Genomic DNA, 16,544 nt, shown 5'->3' with positions numbered 1-16,544 from the left:
TCAGGCGTAAAACCCTGTTGTAGAGGTTTCAGTTCTCATTGTTAGACTTACCTGTCTTTATAAATGTAACTTACTCTCTCTCTCTCTCGCCCCTTACCCTCTCTCCTCTCTCTCTCTCTCCCTCTCCCTCTCTCCTATCTCTATCTCTCTCTCTCTCTCTCTCTCTCTCTCTCTCTCTCTCTCTCTCTCTCCCTCTCTCTCTCTTCCTCTCTCTCCCTCTCTCTCTCCCTCTCTCTCCTCTCTCTCTCTCTCTCTGTCTCTCTCTCTCTCTCTCTCTCTCTCTCTCTCTCTCTCTCTCTCTCTCTCTCTCTCTCTCTCTCTCTCTCTCTCTCTCTCTCTCTCTCGCGCGCTCGCTCACTCTCTCTTTCTCTCTCTGTCCTTATCTTCAGGTGATGGTAATCCTGGAGTTGATGTCGGGTGGGATTCTTCGCAGCTACCTCCATCAGCTCATGCCCAGGTAAAAGTCCGGTAAAACAGTGCGCACACTCGACTGTGTCCATTAGATGGAGTGGGCTGGGGTGGTGCATGGGGGAGGGGGTTGGGTCAGGTTGGGGCTGTGTGGGGGGGGGCGGGGTGCGTGTGTTGTGGTGTGGGGGGGGGGGGGGGGGGAGAGGGCATGTGTTTGTGTGGGAGGGGGGGGGGGAGGGTGTGCGTGTACGAATGTGTGTTCTACTCACAGTGTTTTTATGTTTGATGTTGGCTGTGTTTTGCAGCAAAAGCCCCGGAATAATGATTGTGACATGTTCTCTTTTGTGTGTGCGGGTGTGCGTGCATCTGTGTTTGTATTTGTGTGGCAATATATGCCTGGGTGCTTGCTGTGTTCACTGTTGTGCGTGTGTGTGTGTGTCCGTGTTCGTGCGTGGCTATACGCGTGGTATGCGTTCTATGCTGTGTTTTAGATCGGGTGTGACGTTGGAGTCTTCAGTGCCTGGGCATCTGTTGCAGATGTCCATTGAAATAGCCAGAGGCATGTCCTACCTTGCCAAGCGCCAGTTCATACACAGAGTGAGTACCTAGAGTCAGTCATGATGTTAGGACAGTATCAATGATGTGTAACAGTGAGTTATGACAGTAGCAATGATGTGTAACAGTGAGTTATGACAGTATCACTGATGTGTAACAGTGAGTTATGACAGTATCAATGATGTGTAACAGTGAGTTATGACGGTATCACTGATGTAATGCTGTGTAAGTCTACAAATATTCAGCCCATTCACATGTCGGCTCCCCAGGGCTAGACTCCTTGTCGGCCGCGTCAAAGTTTCGGCCTGTACTGCTGCCTGTATACCATGGTATACACTGTCACACTGAACCTTGCAAAACAAATTTTCGGCCAAACATGACCAGGCCGAAAATAGTCGAAAATAAATATGCGCAGAATATTTGTTGACTTACGGTACTGAGTTATGACAGTATCACCGATGAAGCAGTCATGACGGTAACACTGATGTACTAGTCAGTAATGACCTTGTCAATGATTTGATGGTTCCAGCCTGTACAGTGGTGTTCTACTACACACTCTGTACATTCCTGGATGCAAGTTTAACGAATATACATAGCTTCAAGAACTTTTTCAATTGCTTTAAATTATTCGCAAGACGTACAACACTAAACCATGAATCATGTTGGTCATATGAGTGCGCATTTGATATTATTAATCACTAATTCCTGTATTTGTGGGACAAAGGTTCATGCGCCAATGTGCTGTGGATCGAACTTGCTTTCCCGGATCAAGCAGAATCCTGTCATATCAGCACAGTTTCCGCTGCACCAAGGGCGTCCGGTTAGGACAGGTTTTACGGCATTAATTTCTTACACACAGAGTTCATGTTCTGGATGTGTCGCCATTGTGTCTGCTGCAGGATTTAGCTGCTCGTAACATTCTCCTGGACAGTTCACATGTGTGCAAGGTTAGTGCTACAAAGGGAACATTTGTCAGAAGATTTGAAAATGTGTTCATAGCAGTAACTATGACTGACATGGTATTTTTTTTCGATGTGTTGCCAATATCGCCCCCCCCCCCCCATACCCCGTTACCGGTCTGAGTAGCTGAGCGAAGGGATTTTTGCCTGCTTTCCCCTCCTCAACCATCGCTGTGTGGTATGTCCTATGCCTGGCGTATATCATTCAGTTCTGGATGTATCCATGCTTGTATTGTCTGTTGTTTAGTGTGTGTGTGTGTGTGTGTGTGTGTGTGTGTGTGTGTGTGTGTGTGTGTGTGTGCGTGTGTGTGTGTGTGTATCTTTCTTGCCTCCCTCTCTGTGTCCATCTATCTCATTCTGTGTGTCTCTGTCTCTCTGTCTTTCTTCCTCCAGATTGGCGATTTTGGAATGTCACGCAATCTAGCAGATGATACCTACTATGAATCACATGGTGGCAAGATCCCGTACAAGTGGACTGCACCTGAGGTAAATGCACGCATCGATCAGAGAACCATAGGACCTACATGTATGATTGGTTGAGCTTTGTTGGTCCCACTCACTCTATCCCACTGGATCTGTGCTATTGTGGTGAGACTCCGCATCACAGTACAGGTCCTCCCTCATTATAACGAGTCCGGTTACAACGTAAACCCCGTTAGTAAATAGAAATCAGAAATCCTCTGGCAAAACGTGGTCTATTCATCTGTTTACAGGTCCGGTTACAACATAATCCGTTAGTACATAAAATTCGTTATAACGACCCTTTGCCCAGGTCCCTGGAGTGCCAAACCCTCAGTATAAGATAATATTGACCATGCAGGACCAAGGCCAAAACACGTAGGATAAAGCAGAAAGAGGAAACGTATTATGTCTATGTATTCGTGAATATGGACGATCCTTTGCCTCCAAGGAAGAGTTATGTTGGAGTAACTTGAAGATTTTCAATTATCTTATAACGAGTTGAAGCATCGATAATTTATGTTGTATCGAGGGTAGCCCCGGTAAGTACGAAGTAGTGCCTATTTCACCTTTAGCTGCAAGTCCTGCTACAAGATAAGTCTCGTTATAAGATAACTTTTTCGATGGCCCAGAGATTATCTACTAACGAGGGAGGACCTGTACAGTGAGACCTCGCTTAACCACACACGTCCGTTTTCCACAAAAATATATCCGGATAGGCGAGGGAACCGGATAATCGAACACACATATTGTATGTATGCATGACTTTATGCTGTAGATCGGTAACCAACGATTTTCATCCGGATGGTGAGGGATCCGGATAAAAAAGGACCGGATAAGCGAGGTCTGACTGGACAGTTGTGCTGTATGATGATCGACCAGCACATGGATAATCCAGTTACAGCCAGAGAGCCTGCTGTACCCTGTATTCGTGTGTACTGCTCTGCACTTTCCTACATCGAGCACGTTTTCGAGCTGCCCAAGCGACTGGCCCTGCTTATGAAGGTGCAGCGGTGAAATGCTGGTGTAAAGTGAAATCCAACTCCTTAGTTAAAGCAAATGCATATCCACTGCACAGCCTAGTGTTGGTAATATCAGGGCTCCGCAGTTCCCAGAGCTGTTGAATTTGTGATGTTGGATTTCACTTCCCAGTACAGTACTGAAGGTCATCATGCAGGGGTTGGATTTTAGTGCAGTGCTGCTCAACAAAATCCAATCATGCTTGAAGTGCGAGTGAATGGCACGCTGGGCAGCAGCGCTGTGCAGCCGCAGACCTGTCAACGCTGGGCTGTGAAATGGTGAAAGGTGCAAACTTGAAGCACTCCTTCAAATTCATTCAGCAGCACTGAGCAGAATTGTAGCAAAAAAAGATTAAAGTTTGCACATTCGTGTTACCACTATGCAATTGTGTTGAGAAACACAACCAGCTTAGGAATTTGACTTGTGCCAGGCCATCACCATGCCTGATCACTGTACTACCGTATTTCCCCGATTATAAGTCGCACTCGATTATAAGGCGCTCCTCCATTTTCAGGTTTGAGCGATCATGTTTTGAAATATTCACTGCCGTAGTAAGTCTTGTTCGATTGTAAGTCGCACCCCCTTTTTAACCTTTGGCTTTTAGTCTAAAAAGGTGGGACTTATATCCAGGGAAATACAGTAGATATGTTGACAAATAAAAAAAAGGTTATACCTGATCGTAACGTTAAAATGGTACCAGACTCTCTGAGACATTAAAGATGTACAGGTTCCTGCACGAGTACAAGGCCAGTACCGCGGAATCCAGCCCGCGCCGCGATAGCGGCAAGGGCTGGATGAACAGCGGTACTGGCCGAGTATGAGTGACTGGAACGTGTTTCCCGTGTGCAAGTTCGTGAGCCAATGAGCGCAGTGGATTCCGTTCCTGCCCGTCGTCAAGTGACGACGTGCAGTGGAATCCGTTCCTGCCCGTCGTCACTTGGTGACAGGCAGTGGATCCAGTTCCATCACCTTTCAGCAGGCAGGACCACACTTTCCAGCCCACGCAATTTGATCTGTCATAGGTCGACTCCAAGGCGACAATCACGTGATATACGAGAAAGTGATAATTTGACAACTGCTCAGGTGCACTGGTATGACCTAGAGCACATATAGCCTGTCTGTATTTTGTGCAAGTTAGTCGGTTATTTCCAGTCACTCTAATCTTCCATTGCCGGTTCTTTGCGGCATGGTGAACCTTGCATCATGCAGTCAAGCGTCCGATTATAATGCTGAATGCATGTGCATGTGTCCGTCTTGTGGAATAAAGCCGTCTTATTCATGTTGCCCGTGTTGTGTTGATCATGTGCTGGGCCTGTGCATCTGCAGGCTATGCTATATCGCAAGTACTCACTGTCAAGTGATGTTTGGAGCTATGGCATAGTGCTCTACGAGATCTTCACACTGGGCAAGAAGCCATACTTTGGCATGCAGCCACAGCAGGTCAGTACTTGCTACTTGCAGTCATTAGGTCGGTGCATGGTGTCTGTGCTTGCGCTCTGTGGGTTTTGTCCAAGTCGTTGACAAGCATAACTTGCAACACAGGTCATATCTAGCCATTCCACTTATGACACGTGAAACTTTTGTGTGTCATTTCCTTTCTCTCCATCTCTCACACCCTCCGGTCTCTTTCCTTCTCTCTCTCTCTCTCTCTCTCTCTCTCAAACACACACACACACACACGCATGCCCATTTACCTGGATGATGCTTGCACGCAGGTGATATCGTTTGTGTCTGAAGAGCGCAGACGACTGCCCCCGCCACCTGGTGTGAATGCAGAACTATACAAAGTCATGCTGGACTGTTGGTAAGCTAGTCATCAATTATACTTTGTGTGTCATTTCACAGTGCCCGTCAAGTAACATTACTTATGTGTGCGACATGTGATTTTTTTGAACCTAGGAAGATGACACGGCTGCGTGGGAATTTTTTTTAAGAATGTGGGTTTCACTCCCCTGTTGCTCATTATAATTATACACCCTTCGGTCAGGGAAGAATCATAGCCCCTTTAGGGCAGGACTGAACAACAACTTAGGGGCAGGGCTGAATAATACCCTAGGGGCAGGGTGAACCATACCCTTGGGGCAGGGTGAACCATACCCTTGGGGCAGGGCGAACCATACCCTTGGGGCAGGACAGAAGCATTGACCCGCTGGGACAGGGCTGAACCATACACCTGGGCAGGGCTGAATGGTACACCTGGGGCACAACTTAACACTACCCTTGGGGCAAGACTTGACAATACCCTTGGGGCAGGGCTGAACAGTACACCTGGGGCAGAATTGAACCATACGCTTGGGGCAGGGTTGAACCGTACTCTTGGGGTAGGGTTGAATCATACCCTTTGCGGTAGGGCGAACCATACCCTTGGGTTGGGCCAAATCATACCTACTTGTGTGTAGCATCACTGCTCTGCACCATCTTACCAGTCAGCAGACCGTAAGACCGTTGGACTAGAATGATCCTAGGGTAATCCTGAGTTCGGTATTCCACTGTTGATGTGGCTACTGCTTTGTCCAGGTTGGTTGCACGACAATACTTCACAGTCTACAATCACGGTAGTAGACTGTGCAATTCCCCCCCCCCCCCCCCCTTAGGCCGCGGTCACACATGAAAAGCTTGCACCGCTTTTGCGGAGGCGGAAAGCGGAACTACCGCAGCCGCTTTGGCGGAACACACGATGCAGCGGTCACACATACATGTAGACCATGTTTTGCTCCTCAACGCTCCGCTTTGGCGGAGAGAATGCAAATGCAGCACGTCCTATGATTCGTATGAAATTTTAGATGTTCTTGTCCGAGTTGAAGCGACCTTCGCTTGTACAAGTAGAGCTATCGTGGATCGCTGACAGGCTGCCTTATGTCTTCTGTCAAGTACACTCCTGGATTTGGGGCGCATTCACTGCGGCCCAGTACAGGTGTATTTGAATATTGCTAGTTTGGTTTACATCAATATCAAATTCAAATAGTTGTATAGCAGGGTGTCGTTGCCTCCTTCTTGTCCGAGTTGAAGCGACCTTCGCTTGTACAAGTAGAGCTATCGTGGATCGCTGACAGGCTGCTGAATGTCTCATGTCAAGTACACTCGTGGATTCAGGGCACATTCACTGCGGCCCAGCACGGGTGTATTTGAATATTAGTTTAGTTTACATCAATATGAAATTCAAATAGTTTTATAGCAGGGTGTCGTTGCCTCCTCCATGATCCATCATCGACCCAGCGACTGCGTGGATGCCTGCAGCTGCAGTGAGGGTGTGGCAGAGTACTCTACTACTCCCTGGTTGCAGTCCTAGTGTTGCATACTCTGGTGGACGTATTGCTTGGAGAGAGAAGGAGAGAGTTGGAGATCGTCCGCGATCGGGGCCAATGACTCGTTGGGAGACGGATTCGGAGTTATTCCCTCACCAACTATCCACTCATAACGATGCAGTATTGCTTGCGAGATCTCCAGAACGTACAGTTCATTGGCAAAGAAGAACAATATGAAAACTGAATACCAAACGGCAACCAAACAACACCAGAACTCAGTGCAGAAGTAGCACCACAAACTCCAAAGCCATCACCATGCAGGTTCCGCCAAAGCGGATCCGCGAAAGCGGATCCGCGAAAGCGGAGGGTCCGCTCGCATTTTTTTGGCGTAGCGAAATCCAAACTTTCCGCCAAAGCGTAACTTACGCCTCCGCCGTTGCCGAGGCAACGGCGGAAGCGTAAGTTACGCTTTGGCGGAACCGCCAAAAAAAGTGCATGTGTGACCGGGGCCTTACACAGTCAGCCGTCTAACCCTCCATCAGAAACCTGCTACTTGTATGAAGTGCCAGAGTGAAAATCTTCCCACAATGCGTCTGGTTGGCTGTCCCATGTGCAAAGGCGAGCCACCTATCGCAAGTCTATGATTTCACGTTAACGTATGTGACATGTCGTGAGAGTGAACTTAGCAATATACCCTTCATTTCCTGCCATCCCTCAGGCACCCGGACCATCGACTGCGACCACGATTTGATCAGCTGACACACCGCCTCTCGCGGAAGTCACCATTCCTAGCTGCCCAGCAGCGGACTGCTGGCATACCCGAGCAAGCATACACAGTCGGGAGTCCGCTGCAGGCATCACAGAATATGCACAGAGACCTGCAGATGAGGTTCTGCCAGTGACGAGGAGTCCACAGACCAGTGCTGGCTCACTCACAGCGCTGACATGATTCCTCCCCTGTGGACTGTCACCAACCGAGCCAACTACTCCGTTCTCAAGCTCTCGGCCACTGGTGGCTTTGAGTTAGTGTGGCGTACTGGAGCGTCCACCCTCCTTGATCAGAGATCGAGCACACTAACTAACCGAGATATACATGCCTGTGCTCAGCCTTCACCGTTGCCACCTATGCTGGCAGCTTTTGCGTGATACAAAGACTCTATAATACTACCAAAGTACGAATCGTACTGTGTTGTTCCGACAGTAGTTCATGACGACTGTGTTGAGACGTTTTTTGAGACCCCACTCTGCTCTGTCTACTTGATGCAGCGAATGCTATTTTTTGAAATTATAGTTAGCAATATTCACTGGTTGAGGGACTGGATATAGTTAGCAGTAAAAAATTTCAGATAGCACACGTTGAGCCCCTATGATTGGACATGTGATATTTGCTTATACTTGCAGTTACTTTTTATGTTGAAACAGGAAGATTTTTTAAATTAATAATTTGTGAAACCCTTTCCTAACAAATCATTAATGCATTGCTGAAATCGCTACCACTACAAATTATAATTCAAATCCCTTTTGCATGTATAATGACTACTGCTTTGAAAGCTTGCATACCATTGTATACCTGAGGGCAATTTTGCCGAAATGTTGTCATGACTGATTGATAAACGAGTTCGATATTGTTTATTAACTGGTGGTGTTAGTGGACATTATAGCGTAACTTGTAGTTCCTTGGTCCTTTTTCTATTCTTTGAGTTCGATATTGTTATGGGAAAGAGCGGGTCAGCTCTAAGAACTACTTCCTATGAAACCAACTACTTTACTTCAAAGTGGTTTAAAAAAACAGAATGACGCTGTGTCCGAATAGAGAATGCACACATCCACAGTTAGATGACAGCTGACATGCTCGTAGTAGACTACCATGTTCCTTATGTCCAGCACTGCTTAGGACTAGTGACTAGTGGTTGATTATTTTTGGAGTGGGCTTTGGTGTGTGTTGGGGTAAGGGTGAGGGTACGACGCTCGCGCAGCGTGCATGCACATGTGTGTATACACGAACTTGCTTGTGTGTGCGCACGCACACACACACACACACACGCGTAATGATGATATGTACAGTTGCACTTGGTGAAACTCTAGCAAAATTCCACATTTGGCGCCGTCAACTTGCACGGACCTCAACGCCCTGGAAGTCGTACGAACGAGCCTGGACGTACAGATGCGCATATTGATGTAATCGGAACTGGTCCAGGGCATCAGTTTCGCACTGTAGGTCGGATTTCAGTGAGTGCAACTGTACTTGCAGTATATAACATGCACGCGTATATAATAATTATACCGGCATCCCACCGGCCCCTTCCAAAATTCCAAACACACATGCACTCATGCACGCATGTACACACGTACACACACACTTGCTCACACACACACGTGCACGCGCGCGCGCACACACATACATACACCATCCCTATAACGAAACTACCGGTATGCATACGCTTGCACGCATTCGCAGACACACAGCTTGGCAAGACCACGCCGGAGCTTCATAAAACCACACCTTGAGAACATTCGAAACACATTCGAAACAATTCGTAAACTTATGCAGTCAATAATTTTGGCTAAAAATAACTAACAAAGTAGACATTGGAAAGTAGTTCATGGTTGAGTGCCACGGAGCAGATTACAACTGCTCGCTTTGGGCCTTAGTGAAAACTGTAGTACTGAACTCATATAGACAGCTTTCAAACACATACTCACACAAGCGACTACAACACACAGGCAGTCTTTGTCCGCATCAAGAGAGTGTGCACGACTCCAGCGTTAAACACACACACACACACACAATACATACTAAAGAAGACTAGTAAAATGAAAATACTGAGTACTACATGAGATGTGAGGTACCAGAAGAGACTCTGGAGGGAGAGAGAGAGAGAGAGAGAGAGAGAGAGAGAGAGAGAGAGAGAGAGAGAGAGAGAGAGAGAGAGAGAGAGAGAGAGAGAGAGAGAGAGAGAGAGAGAGAGAAGAGAGAGAGAGAGAGAGAGAGAGAGAGAGAGAGAGAGAGAGAGAGAGAGAGAGAGAGAGAGAGAGAGAGAGAGAGAGAGAGAGAGAGAGAGAGAGAGAAGAGAGAGAGGAGAGAGAGAGAGAGGGAGGAGAGAGAGAGACAGAGAGAGACAGAGAGAGAGAGGGAGGGAGAGAGAGAGAGAGAGAGAGAGAGAGAGAGAGAGAGAGAGAGAGAGAGAGAGAGAGAGAGAGAGAGAGAGAGAGAGAGAGAGAGAGAGAGAGAGAGAGAGAGAGAGAGAGAGAGAGAGAGAGAGAGAGAGAGAGAGAGAGAGAGAGAGAGAGAGAGAGAGAGAGAGAGAGAGAGAGACAGAGACAGAGAGACAGAGAGAGACAGAGACAGATGGATGGATGCTAAAACAAAAGAGAATGATTGCGCTAGGCTGTTCGTCAGCCTGGCTGCACGGATCACTACAACGGTAAAAAAGAAAAGGGAGCGTTGCACCTTTCTAAAATATATAAACTCGCACTGCACAAAGGCAACGAAGAGACAACTGAGCACGTATGAGCACTCACAACTCCAGCAGCATCCTCACTAGCGAGGATCTCGGCGAATAAACACTATTACCTGGATAACGGCCGGTAAAAATTTAATCCTTTTAAAAACAACGTATCAAAAATAGGGCAGGTCAGGTCAGTTAGAGTATGGCGGCCTGACTGAATGGCAAATTGCCAAGCACACACCGTGGTTGAACACACAACCGATGGTCTGCTACATCTCACTGAACGGTGGAGGAATCAACTAAAGGCTGACGATGGGTATTTGTGAATGGGTGATAGTGTAACGTGTCGGGGGTTATGGCGACAACGGCAGGGTCAGGAGTGGTGAAGCTGGCACAACCGTGCATCAACGACTCAGTGCATATAGTGTACGGGCAGAGAATAGCGGTGTATGTCCACTGCACATAGCAGGAAGGACTGCATAGTGCTGACAATGCAGCATTACCGGAGAATAGCACTGTATGCACGGTAGGCACGGTGGGTGTGGACTGTGGTGAGACAACGATACGTTGTTACCTTCTAGTAATGCTAGCATACTTGAAGGTCAACGCTGGATCTTCCCGACGCCAATATTGTGTCAGAGTGGAAGAGTGGAAGAAAAGGGACAGGGTTGTTACGAATGTTTATCAACGGAGCAGACACACACACACACACACACACACACACACACACACACACACACACACACACACACACAGGCACACTTACAACAAGTGGCTCTGATTGCCAGCCTCCCTGGCCCACGCTAGCGCTCGGCTGGTTACGAGACATCCGGCCACGAATCGCAGGTTAGCATGTTGGGTATGAGGATGTCCAGCCAGGTCTCCATCTTGTCGGCACAGTTCTGACGAGAGTAGAACTCGATGCTGTACAGGCACATCAGGAGGCCATTGCCGAAGAACAGCATCACCCACATGAAGATGTTCCAGATTCGCGACTGCCGCTGATGCGTCAGGAAGACAAACGACACGCCGATGCCGCCAAACATGAGGAGGAGGACGGGAAAGAAGAATCCAAACGTGGCAGCGATGATGTACTCGTGGACAAAGGCGCTGACAATGAAGACGGTGAACATGGCCACCAGGCGATTCTTCTTGTACGCCTCGGGCACGCACATCTGCACGTCGTTATAGACGTACGCATGCAGCCAGTCGTGCACAACGACATTCCACTTACGATAGTAGTCGGCCCAGCTGCGGCAGTTCCACCAGTCCTTGTAGAACATGCGGTCGGCAAATCCCATCATCTCAGCAAAAGCGTTCAGCCACGAGTGCAGGATGGAGAAGAAGCCCAGCACGAACACCATGGTGGACGGTAGCATGCAGTTCATCACGCCCAGGATGAACGTGCGCGTGTTCCACGGCTGACGGCCCGTCTCGCTGAACACCGGCACGCAGAAGCGCACAAAGATGTAGTAGACGTACAACAGGCACCCGGCCACCTGCCCCATATTGGAGATGACGTAGGTCCAGCGTGTATGCTCGGTGCGCGGGTAGTTATCACGGTACAGCAGCGTAGGGCAGAACAGGAAGTACAAGTACTGAGAGAAGCCCGGCAGAACGTCGTGGACGTTGGCGTTGGCCTTGCTCTCCCGCGAGAACATCAGCACGCGCGGTACGGTCTCGCGGATAAACGAGTGAATCTTCATGATCATACGCACCTGCTCACACAGGATGATCAGAGCCGAGCCGGGCGGGATTTGATTACGGGCAATGATGAACACCGGGCCGACCAAGAACACGCCGAGAAAGAATATATAGCCCGACAGATACGCACCGTCAACTAGCCTGCGGTTGGTGCCCCGAGCGGAACCTCTGATGTCCACATAGCCCAAGAAGAGAGGATAGACGGCCAACGTTGTTGATTTCATCACAATCCAAGTGGTGATGACGATTGGCATCTGCTCGAACGCCCACAGTAGCATGGAGAAGTTCAGCACTAATCGGCCGTGCTCTAAGTAATCACTGATCACCGTATTCACTGCGAAAATTATCAGAATTGCCACAAAAATATTGTAGAGTGTTTGGATGTGAGTTGACTGCAGCAGATACGTTAACACCGAATCACGAGCGCGAAACACCTTCTGTCCATGTGCACGATCATTGTCGACGGAGGTCAGTCCCTTCATGGTGCGAGATACTTCATTCAACATGTCCTTGGTGACATCCTTTAGTTCCTCATTGACTGTGTCCACAGTATGTTTACGAAACTGCTGAAGACGAAACTCCAAGCTACTAAGGTCCACCTCTGGGCTCTCGCTCGAACCGATGCTCCCATCAGAGCGGGATGACGGTACTCCTCCATTGACGCTCTCTGAGGTGGCAGACATTCTAAAAACCAGAGAACAGCATTCGGCCTGGATGAACAAGACTGATTTTTGAATTATTGTTGGAGAAAGAAGATTCAAGAAACAGCTACAAAAATGTTCGTCTCTCGTGCCGTTTATACCACTGCCGCTTCCGCGTGTCCCGTACAGATATCGCGTGAGCTTGCTCAAGTGCATGCGTAGATCTACCGTACCGGAACGTGGAGCTCATGCAGATCCGATTCATGAGCAGATCTACGGTAATACGGTAGGTAGAGTAGGTACGGCATACTAGTAGTAGTATTACTACGAGTACGAGTAGATCTACGACTCGATCGTATCGTTGATCTACCCGGACCCACGCAACCTACGATGACGTCGATGTCAAGTATACGGTTACGGTAGGTCTGCACTCGAGTACTCTGCATGTACATGACAGTCATGTACATAGACCATGTAGACCATGGTAGACAGGATTTGACAAGACTGACATTCTACTTTCTAGGTTTTTCTACCGATCTGAGTCAACGACGTCATGGTAATGTCGTTCCTTGAGCCTGATCACTGTGATCAGCTGATTGAGGTAGACCATGTAATGGTAGACGCATTCAGCTTATGCGCCCGATCGAGCGGAAGTGCACTGCCCCTCTTGAAATCATTCAAAAGGAAGCTTCTTCGACGCCAATGACAGGAAGATAACAATTTCCCAGGGCACGATATGACGGGGGGGGGGGGGGGGGGGGTAAATAGCAGAAACTCACCAACAATATGCTAGACGGCAAAAGTCCAGAGCTGCTCCACACGTACTACTGTGGATGACTTTTTAGACTCCCTCTAAGAACTATTTCCATCTTGAAGCTCCCCCCCCCCTCCCCCCCCTCTCCCCCCCCACTCCCCCCCCCCCCAAGTAATGCATCATGTTCACAACCATAATAATTATGAACTACCTTTGAATTTCTCTCTCTTCTTCTTCAGTGTTCCCTCTCCCCCCCCCCCCCCCCCTCTCTCTCTCTCTCTCTCTCTCTCTCTCTCTCTCTCTCTCTCTCTCTCTCTCCTTCATTCTACCTCACCTTCTCTTATCTTTTATCGCACTAAATCACCAACTTCGTACTATAGTGCGCAAGTCCACGTTAACGCTGAGACCATAGGTCGGTTGTGGGCTTGCCTCACCAGCACAGACGTGCTTTGCAGCCCCATACTCTCCGGCTTGCTGCCAGTTTTGTTATTGTATACTAAGTATTCTGTTGTCTTCTCCCCTTCTGACGAGTAGGTTATGTATTTTATAATTTTAATGTGCTTAAATTAAAAGCACATTCTTTGGCGTGTGGCCTTGGATTGTTGGAAGCTTCCATGACAAACAAACAGGCGTGCTCGTCACGTGGGGAAGATGGTTGCGAAATCAATGGCTAATTTACGGTATTGGTCATTGTACTTCGAAGTATTAAACGAGTGTGTTGTTTCTTCACCAGATCAGAAGATACATGACACAGTAATGTAATTTATGCACCATTATCCAGAGGCACAGTGTTTCCAAACACACTGAGTCTGCTCTGCGCCCTGACCTGAAGTGGCCTCTTACAGTTGCTGCAGGAGCTAGAGGGCACTTGTGACTAAAGAGAGCCCCCCCCCCCCCCCCCCCCACACACACACTCACCCGGCGTGCCACTAGCCGTGGTTGGCGATAATAAAAACCCTGCAATCACCACGCAGAGTTTAATTAAGTGGTCATTGGCTACCCCAGCTTGGAATAAAACTAAAACTAAACTAACTGATGTACATGCACATGACATTGTACATAAAGCACAAAATCTAATTGTCATGTGCAGTACTGCACTACAGTATGGCATTGTGTCACACAGTGTGCGGATCGGAGCGAGCAGCAGATTGTCGCTACCTTGGTAACTTACTTGTTGGTAGTCTACTAGGCACTAATAATACTATAATGGTTCTGGTCAGGCTACATCTGCCCTTGTTTTTCGGATGCCATTTTATGCTCCTTCTCAAAAAGGACCTGATTATGCCAAAAATTATGCCAGCATAATCCGCTTACCCCTAGTGCCTACAAGTAGTAGTGGGTAGCAAAAGTGCCAGTATATAGTGCTATCCTTAGCCCTCGGCGGACAACGCCCGCAGATTTTAGTATGTACATGTACATGTATGTCGTGTGAGTGCTCTCGTGCATCGAAGAACATTGTCCAGCTGGTGGGTACTACGCTGAGAAATAAATTGTATTTGTTTTGATAGGAAAGGCCCTACAGACGTTGCCGTCTTGTTACAGGGAACCCTAACGTTTAAACTGCTCTTTACACTACAAAGCGAAACAACAGCAGATAGTTGGGCAACCTGACGACACGAGGCAAGCTGGAGAAAGGAATGCTATGGAATTGCCTACCGCCTTCTCTTACCTCTATAACCAGCCTCCCCGAATCCAAGCATTCTCTCTATCAGCATTTTCGCCGATATATTCATTACACTGACTTTATCCCAACTCCTTAATTACCAGATTTTGTATGCCTCGATCTATTTCCTTAGCCTATCCTCGATTAACTGCTCCCTCCACATAAAGTTGTCATTTCATTCTTCTTGCAGGAGATCCCCTCGACAGGCCCAAAGCCTTTGGGAAATCCTTTTAAAAATATAATAAAATACAAAAAATACAAATAGACTTTATTCTTGTTTAGACTTAAGTCCACACCATGGGCCATGGAGGTACATATACCAGGCCAGGGAAACTCCCTGGACAATCCACCGTTGGCCATGGCATTGGTCCACATCAGGGAATACGAGTCATAAACAATGGTAAACGGTAATAAAAAAGAAAATATTGGAGGCGTGTCCAATTTCGAGAGAAAGGTGTCAGCACCGACGCAATCCACAGAGTCAAGTAAGCCAGTTTATTAACCGAACGTTTCCGTTCCCCCAAGTTCTCATCATGGGTATTGTACAGAGAAAAATAGAAAAATGTCAAAATGTCAAATACAGCAACTTATACAATGTAGAGCTACAGCAAAAGCATAGATTGAGAACCTCACGCTATACAATTATACATGTACATGTACGTGTGGAAAAAATAAAATTCAGAAGCGTTATAATTATATTCGCAAGTTGTCCCCTGAACTACATGTACAATGTATGTGTTCAGAAGAAAATTGTTTTGTCACTTCAGTTGTTTTGGCGCTAATCCTCGTGAAAGTGTCAGGAATGCTTCTTCTAGCTATGAAAAGTATGAATGCCGCAGACATCGCCACGCACCATGACAATTTGTTCAAGGTTTTAGATTGTGTGTTTCCAGAATCGATTTTCAAGCTCCGATCATCAGTGGAAATACGGAACTAAAGTGATCAAGGGAAAAACAAAGGTTAAAAATCCAAAGAAGTGTGATACATGACGCGTAAGTATTACAAAAAGTGAGGGCTAAGATAAAGAGTAAGTGTGACAAATGGGCATGACCAGTGCAGAAACAACTCATGAACACGGGGTGCAAACTCACGAAAATAACCAGATAACCTAAGTGCTACAACATGTTCTCGCACCACATGGCCAAACCACAGCAGCCTGCGTCGCCGGCATGTGGCACTAACTGGAGATTGTTTTGTTTCTGTGTATAAGTTGTTATTGGTGATGCGTTGCGGGTAGACAATCTGCAGCAGTACGCGTAGCTTCCTCCGTTGCCATTTCAATGATCCCGTTTGTCGTTCAGCAATTTGGACAGAGTCCACAATCCACAATTGTATAGAAGGATCGGCATTATGAGGCAGTTAACACATACACAGTTGGGATTGAAAGGAATGCCGTCTCCAAGAAATCGAACCAAACGCCCTGCTTGCTTTTGAGATTCTCATGTCCACGTCTTCTGCAGAGAACCCAGGAGTTTGATTGAGCTCCATTCGTTGCTGTTTCTTGTAACATCAACATATTCAGTTTTCTGTGTATTGAGCTTGAGGTTGTCTTCGTCAAATATACAATGTAGGTTCACACTCAGCAACAAGAGCCTTCACCTCATCGTCACTTCGGTTATGCAGAGTAGTATCGTCAGCGTACTGCGTTGTTGTAGCAGGCATTGGTGAGCGAATTGTGCATCTTTCC

At 47.5% G+C, this 16,544-nt stretch overlaps 2 protein-coding genes across 2 annotated transcripts; one reads left to right on the top strand and one right to left on the bottom strand.

The window, feature by feature from the left end:
- The first annotated feature begins 391 nt into the window (after window positions 1-391).
- LOC135824814 (ephrin type-B receptor 3-like) lies at window positions 392-8,394 on the top strand. The gene is made up of 7 exons (XM_065337526.1): window positions 392-457; window positions 900-1,005; window positions 1,863-1,910; window positions 2,316-2,408; window positions 4,728-4,841; window positions 5,117-5,205; window positions 7,365-8,394. The coding sequence occupies exons 1-7, from the start codon at window positions 393-395 to the stop codon at window positions 7,546-7,548; spliced, it is 699 nt and encodes a 232-aa protein (XP_065193598.1). The 5' UTR covers window position 392; the 3' UTR covers window positions 7,549-8,394.
- A 2,016-nt stretch (window positions 8,395-10,410) lies between these two features.
- On the bottom strand, window positions 10,411-12,580 carry LOC135824807 (sterol O-acyltransferase 1-like). Its single transcript, XM_065337520.1, has one exon. The coding sequence runs from the start codon at window positions 12,480-12,482 to the stop codon at window positions 10,914-10,916; it is 1,569 nt and encodes a 522-aa protein (XP_065193592.1). The 5' UTR covers window positions 12,483-12,580; the 3' UTR covers window positions 10,411-10,913.
- Window positions 12,581-16,544: the final 3,964 nt, after the last annotated feature.

The sequence above is a fragment of the Sycon ciliatum genome, chromosome 9 (assembly GCF_964019385.1).
Source record: "Sycon ciliatum chromosome 9, ocSycCili1.1, whole genome shotgun sequence".
Classification (NCBI taxonomy): Eukaryota; Metazoa; Porifera; class Calcarea; order Leucosolenida; family Sycettidae; genus Sycon; species Sycon ciliatum.
The sequence above is the reverse complement of the archived record's forward strand: the minus strand, read 5'-3'. Positions and strand labels throughout refer to the sequence as shown.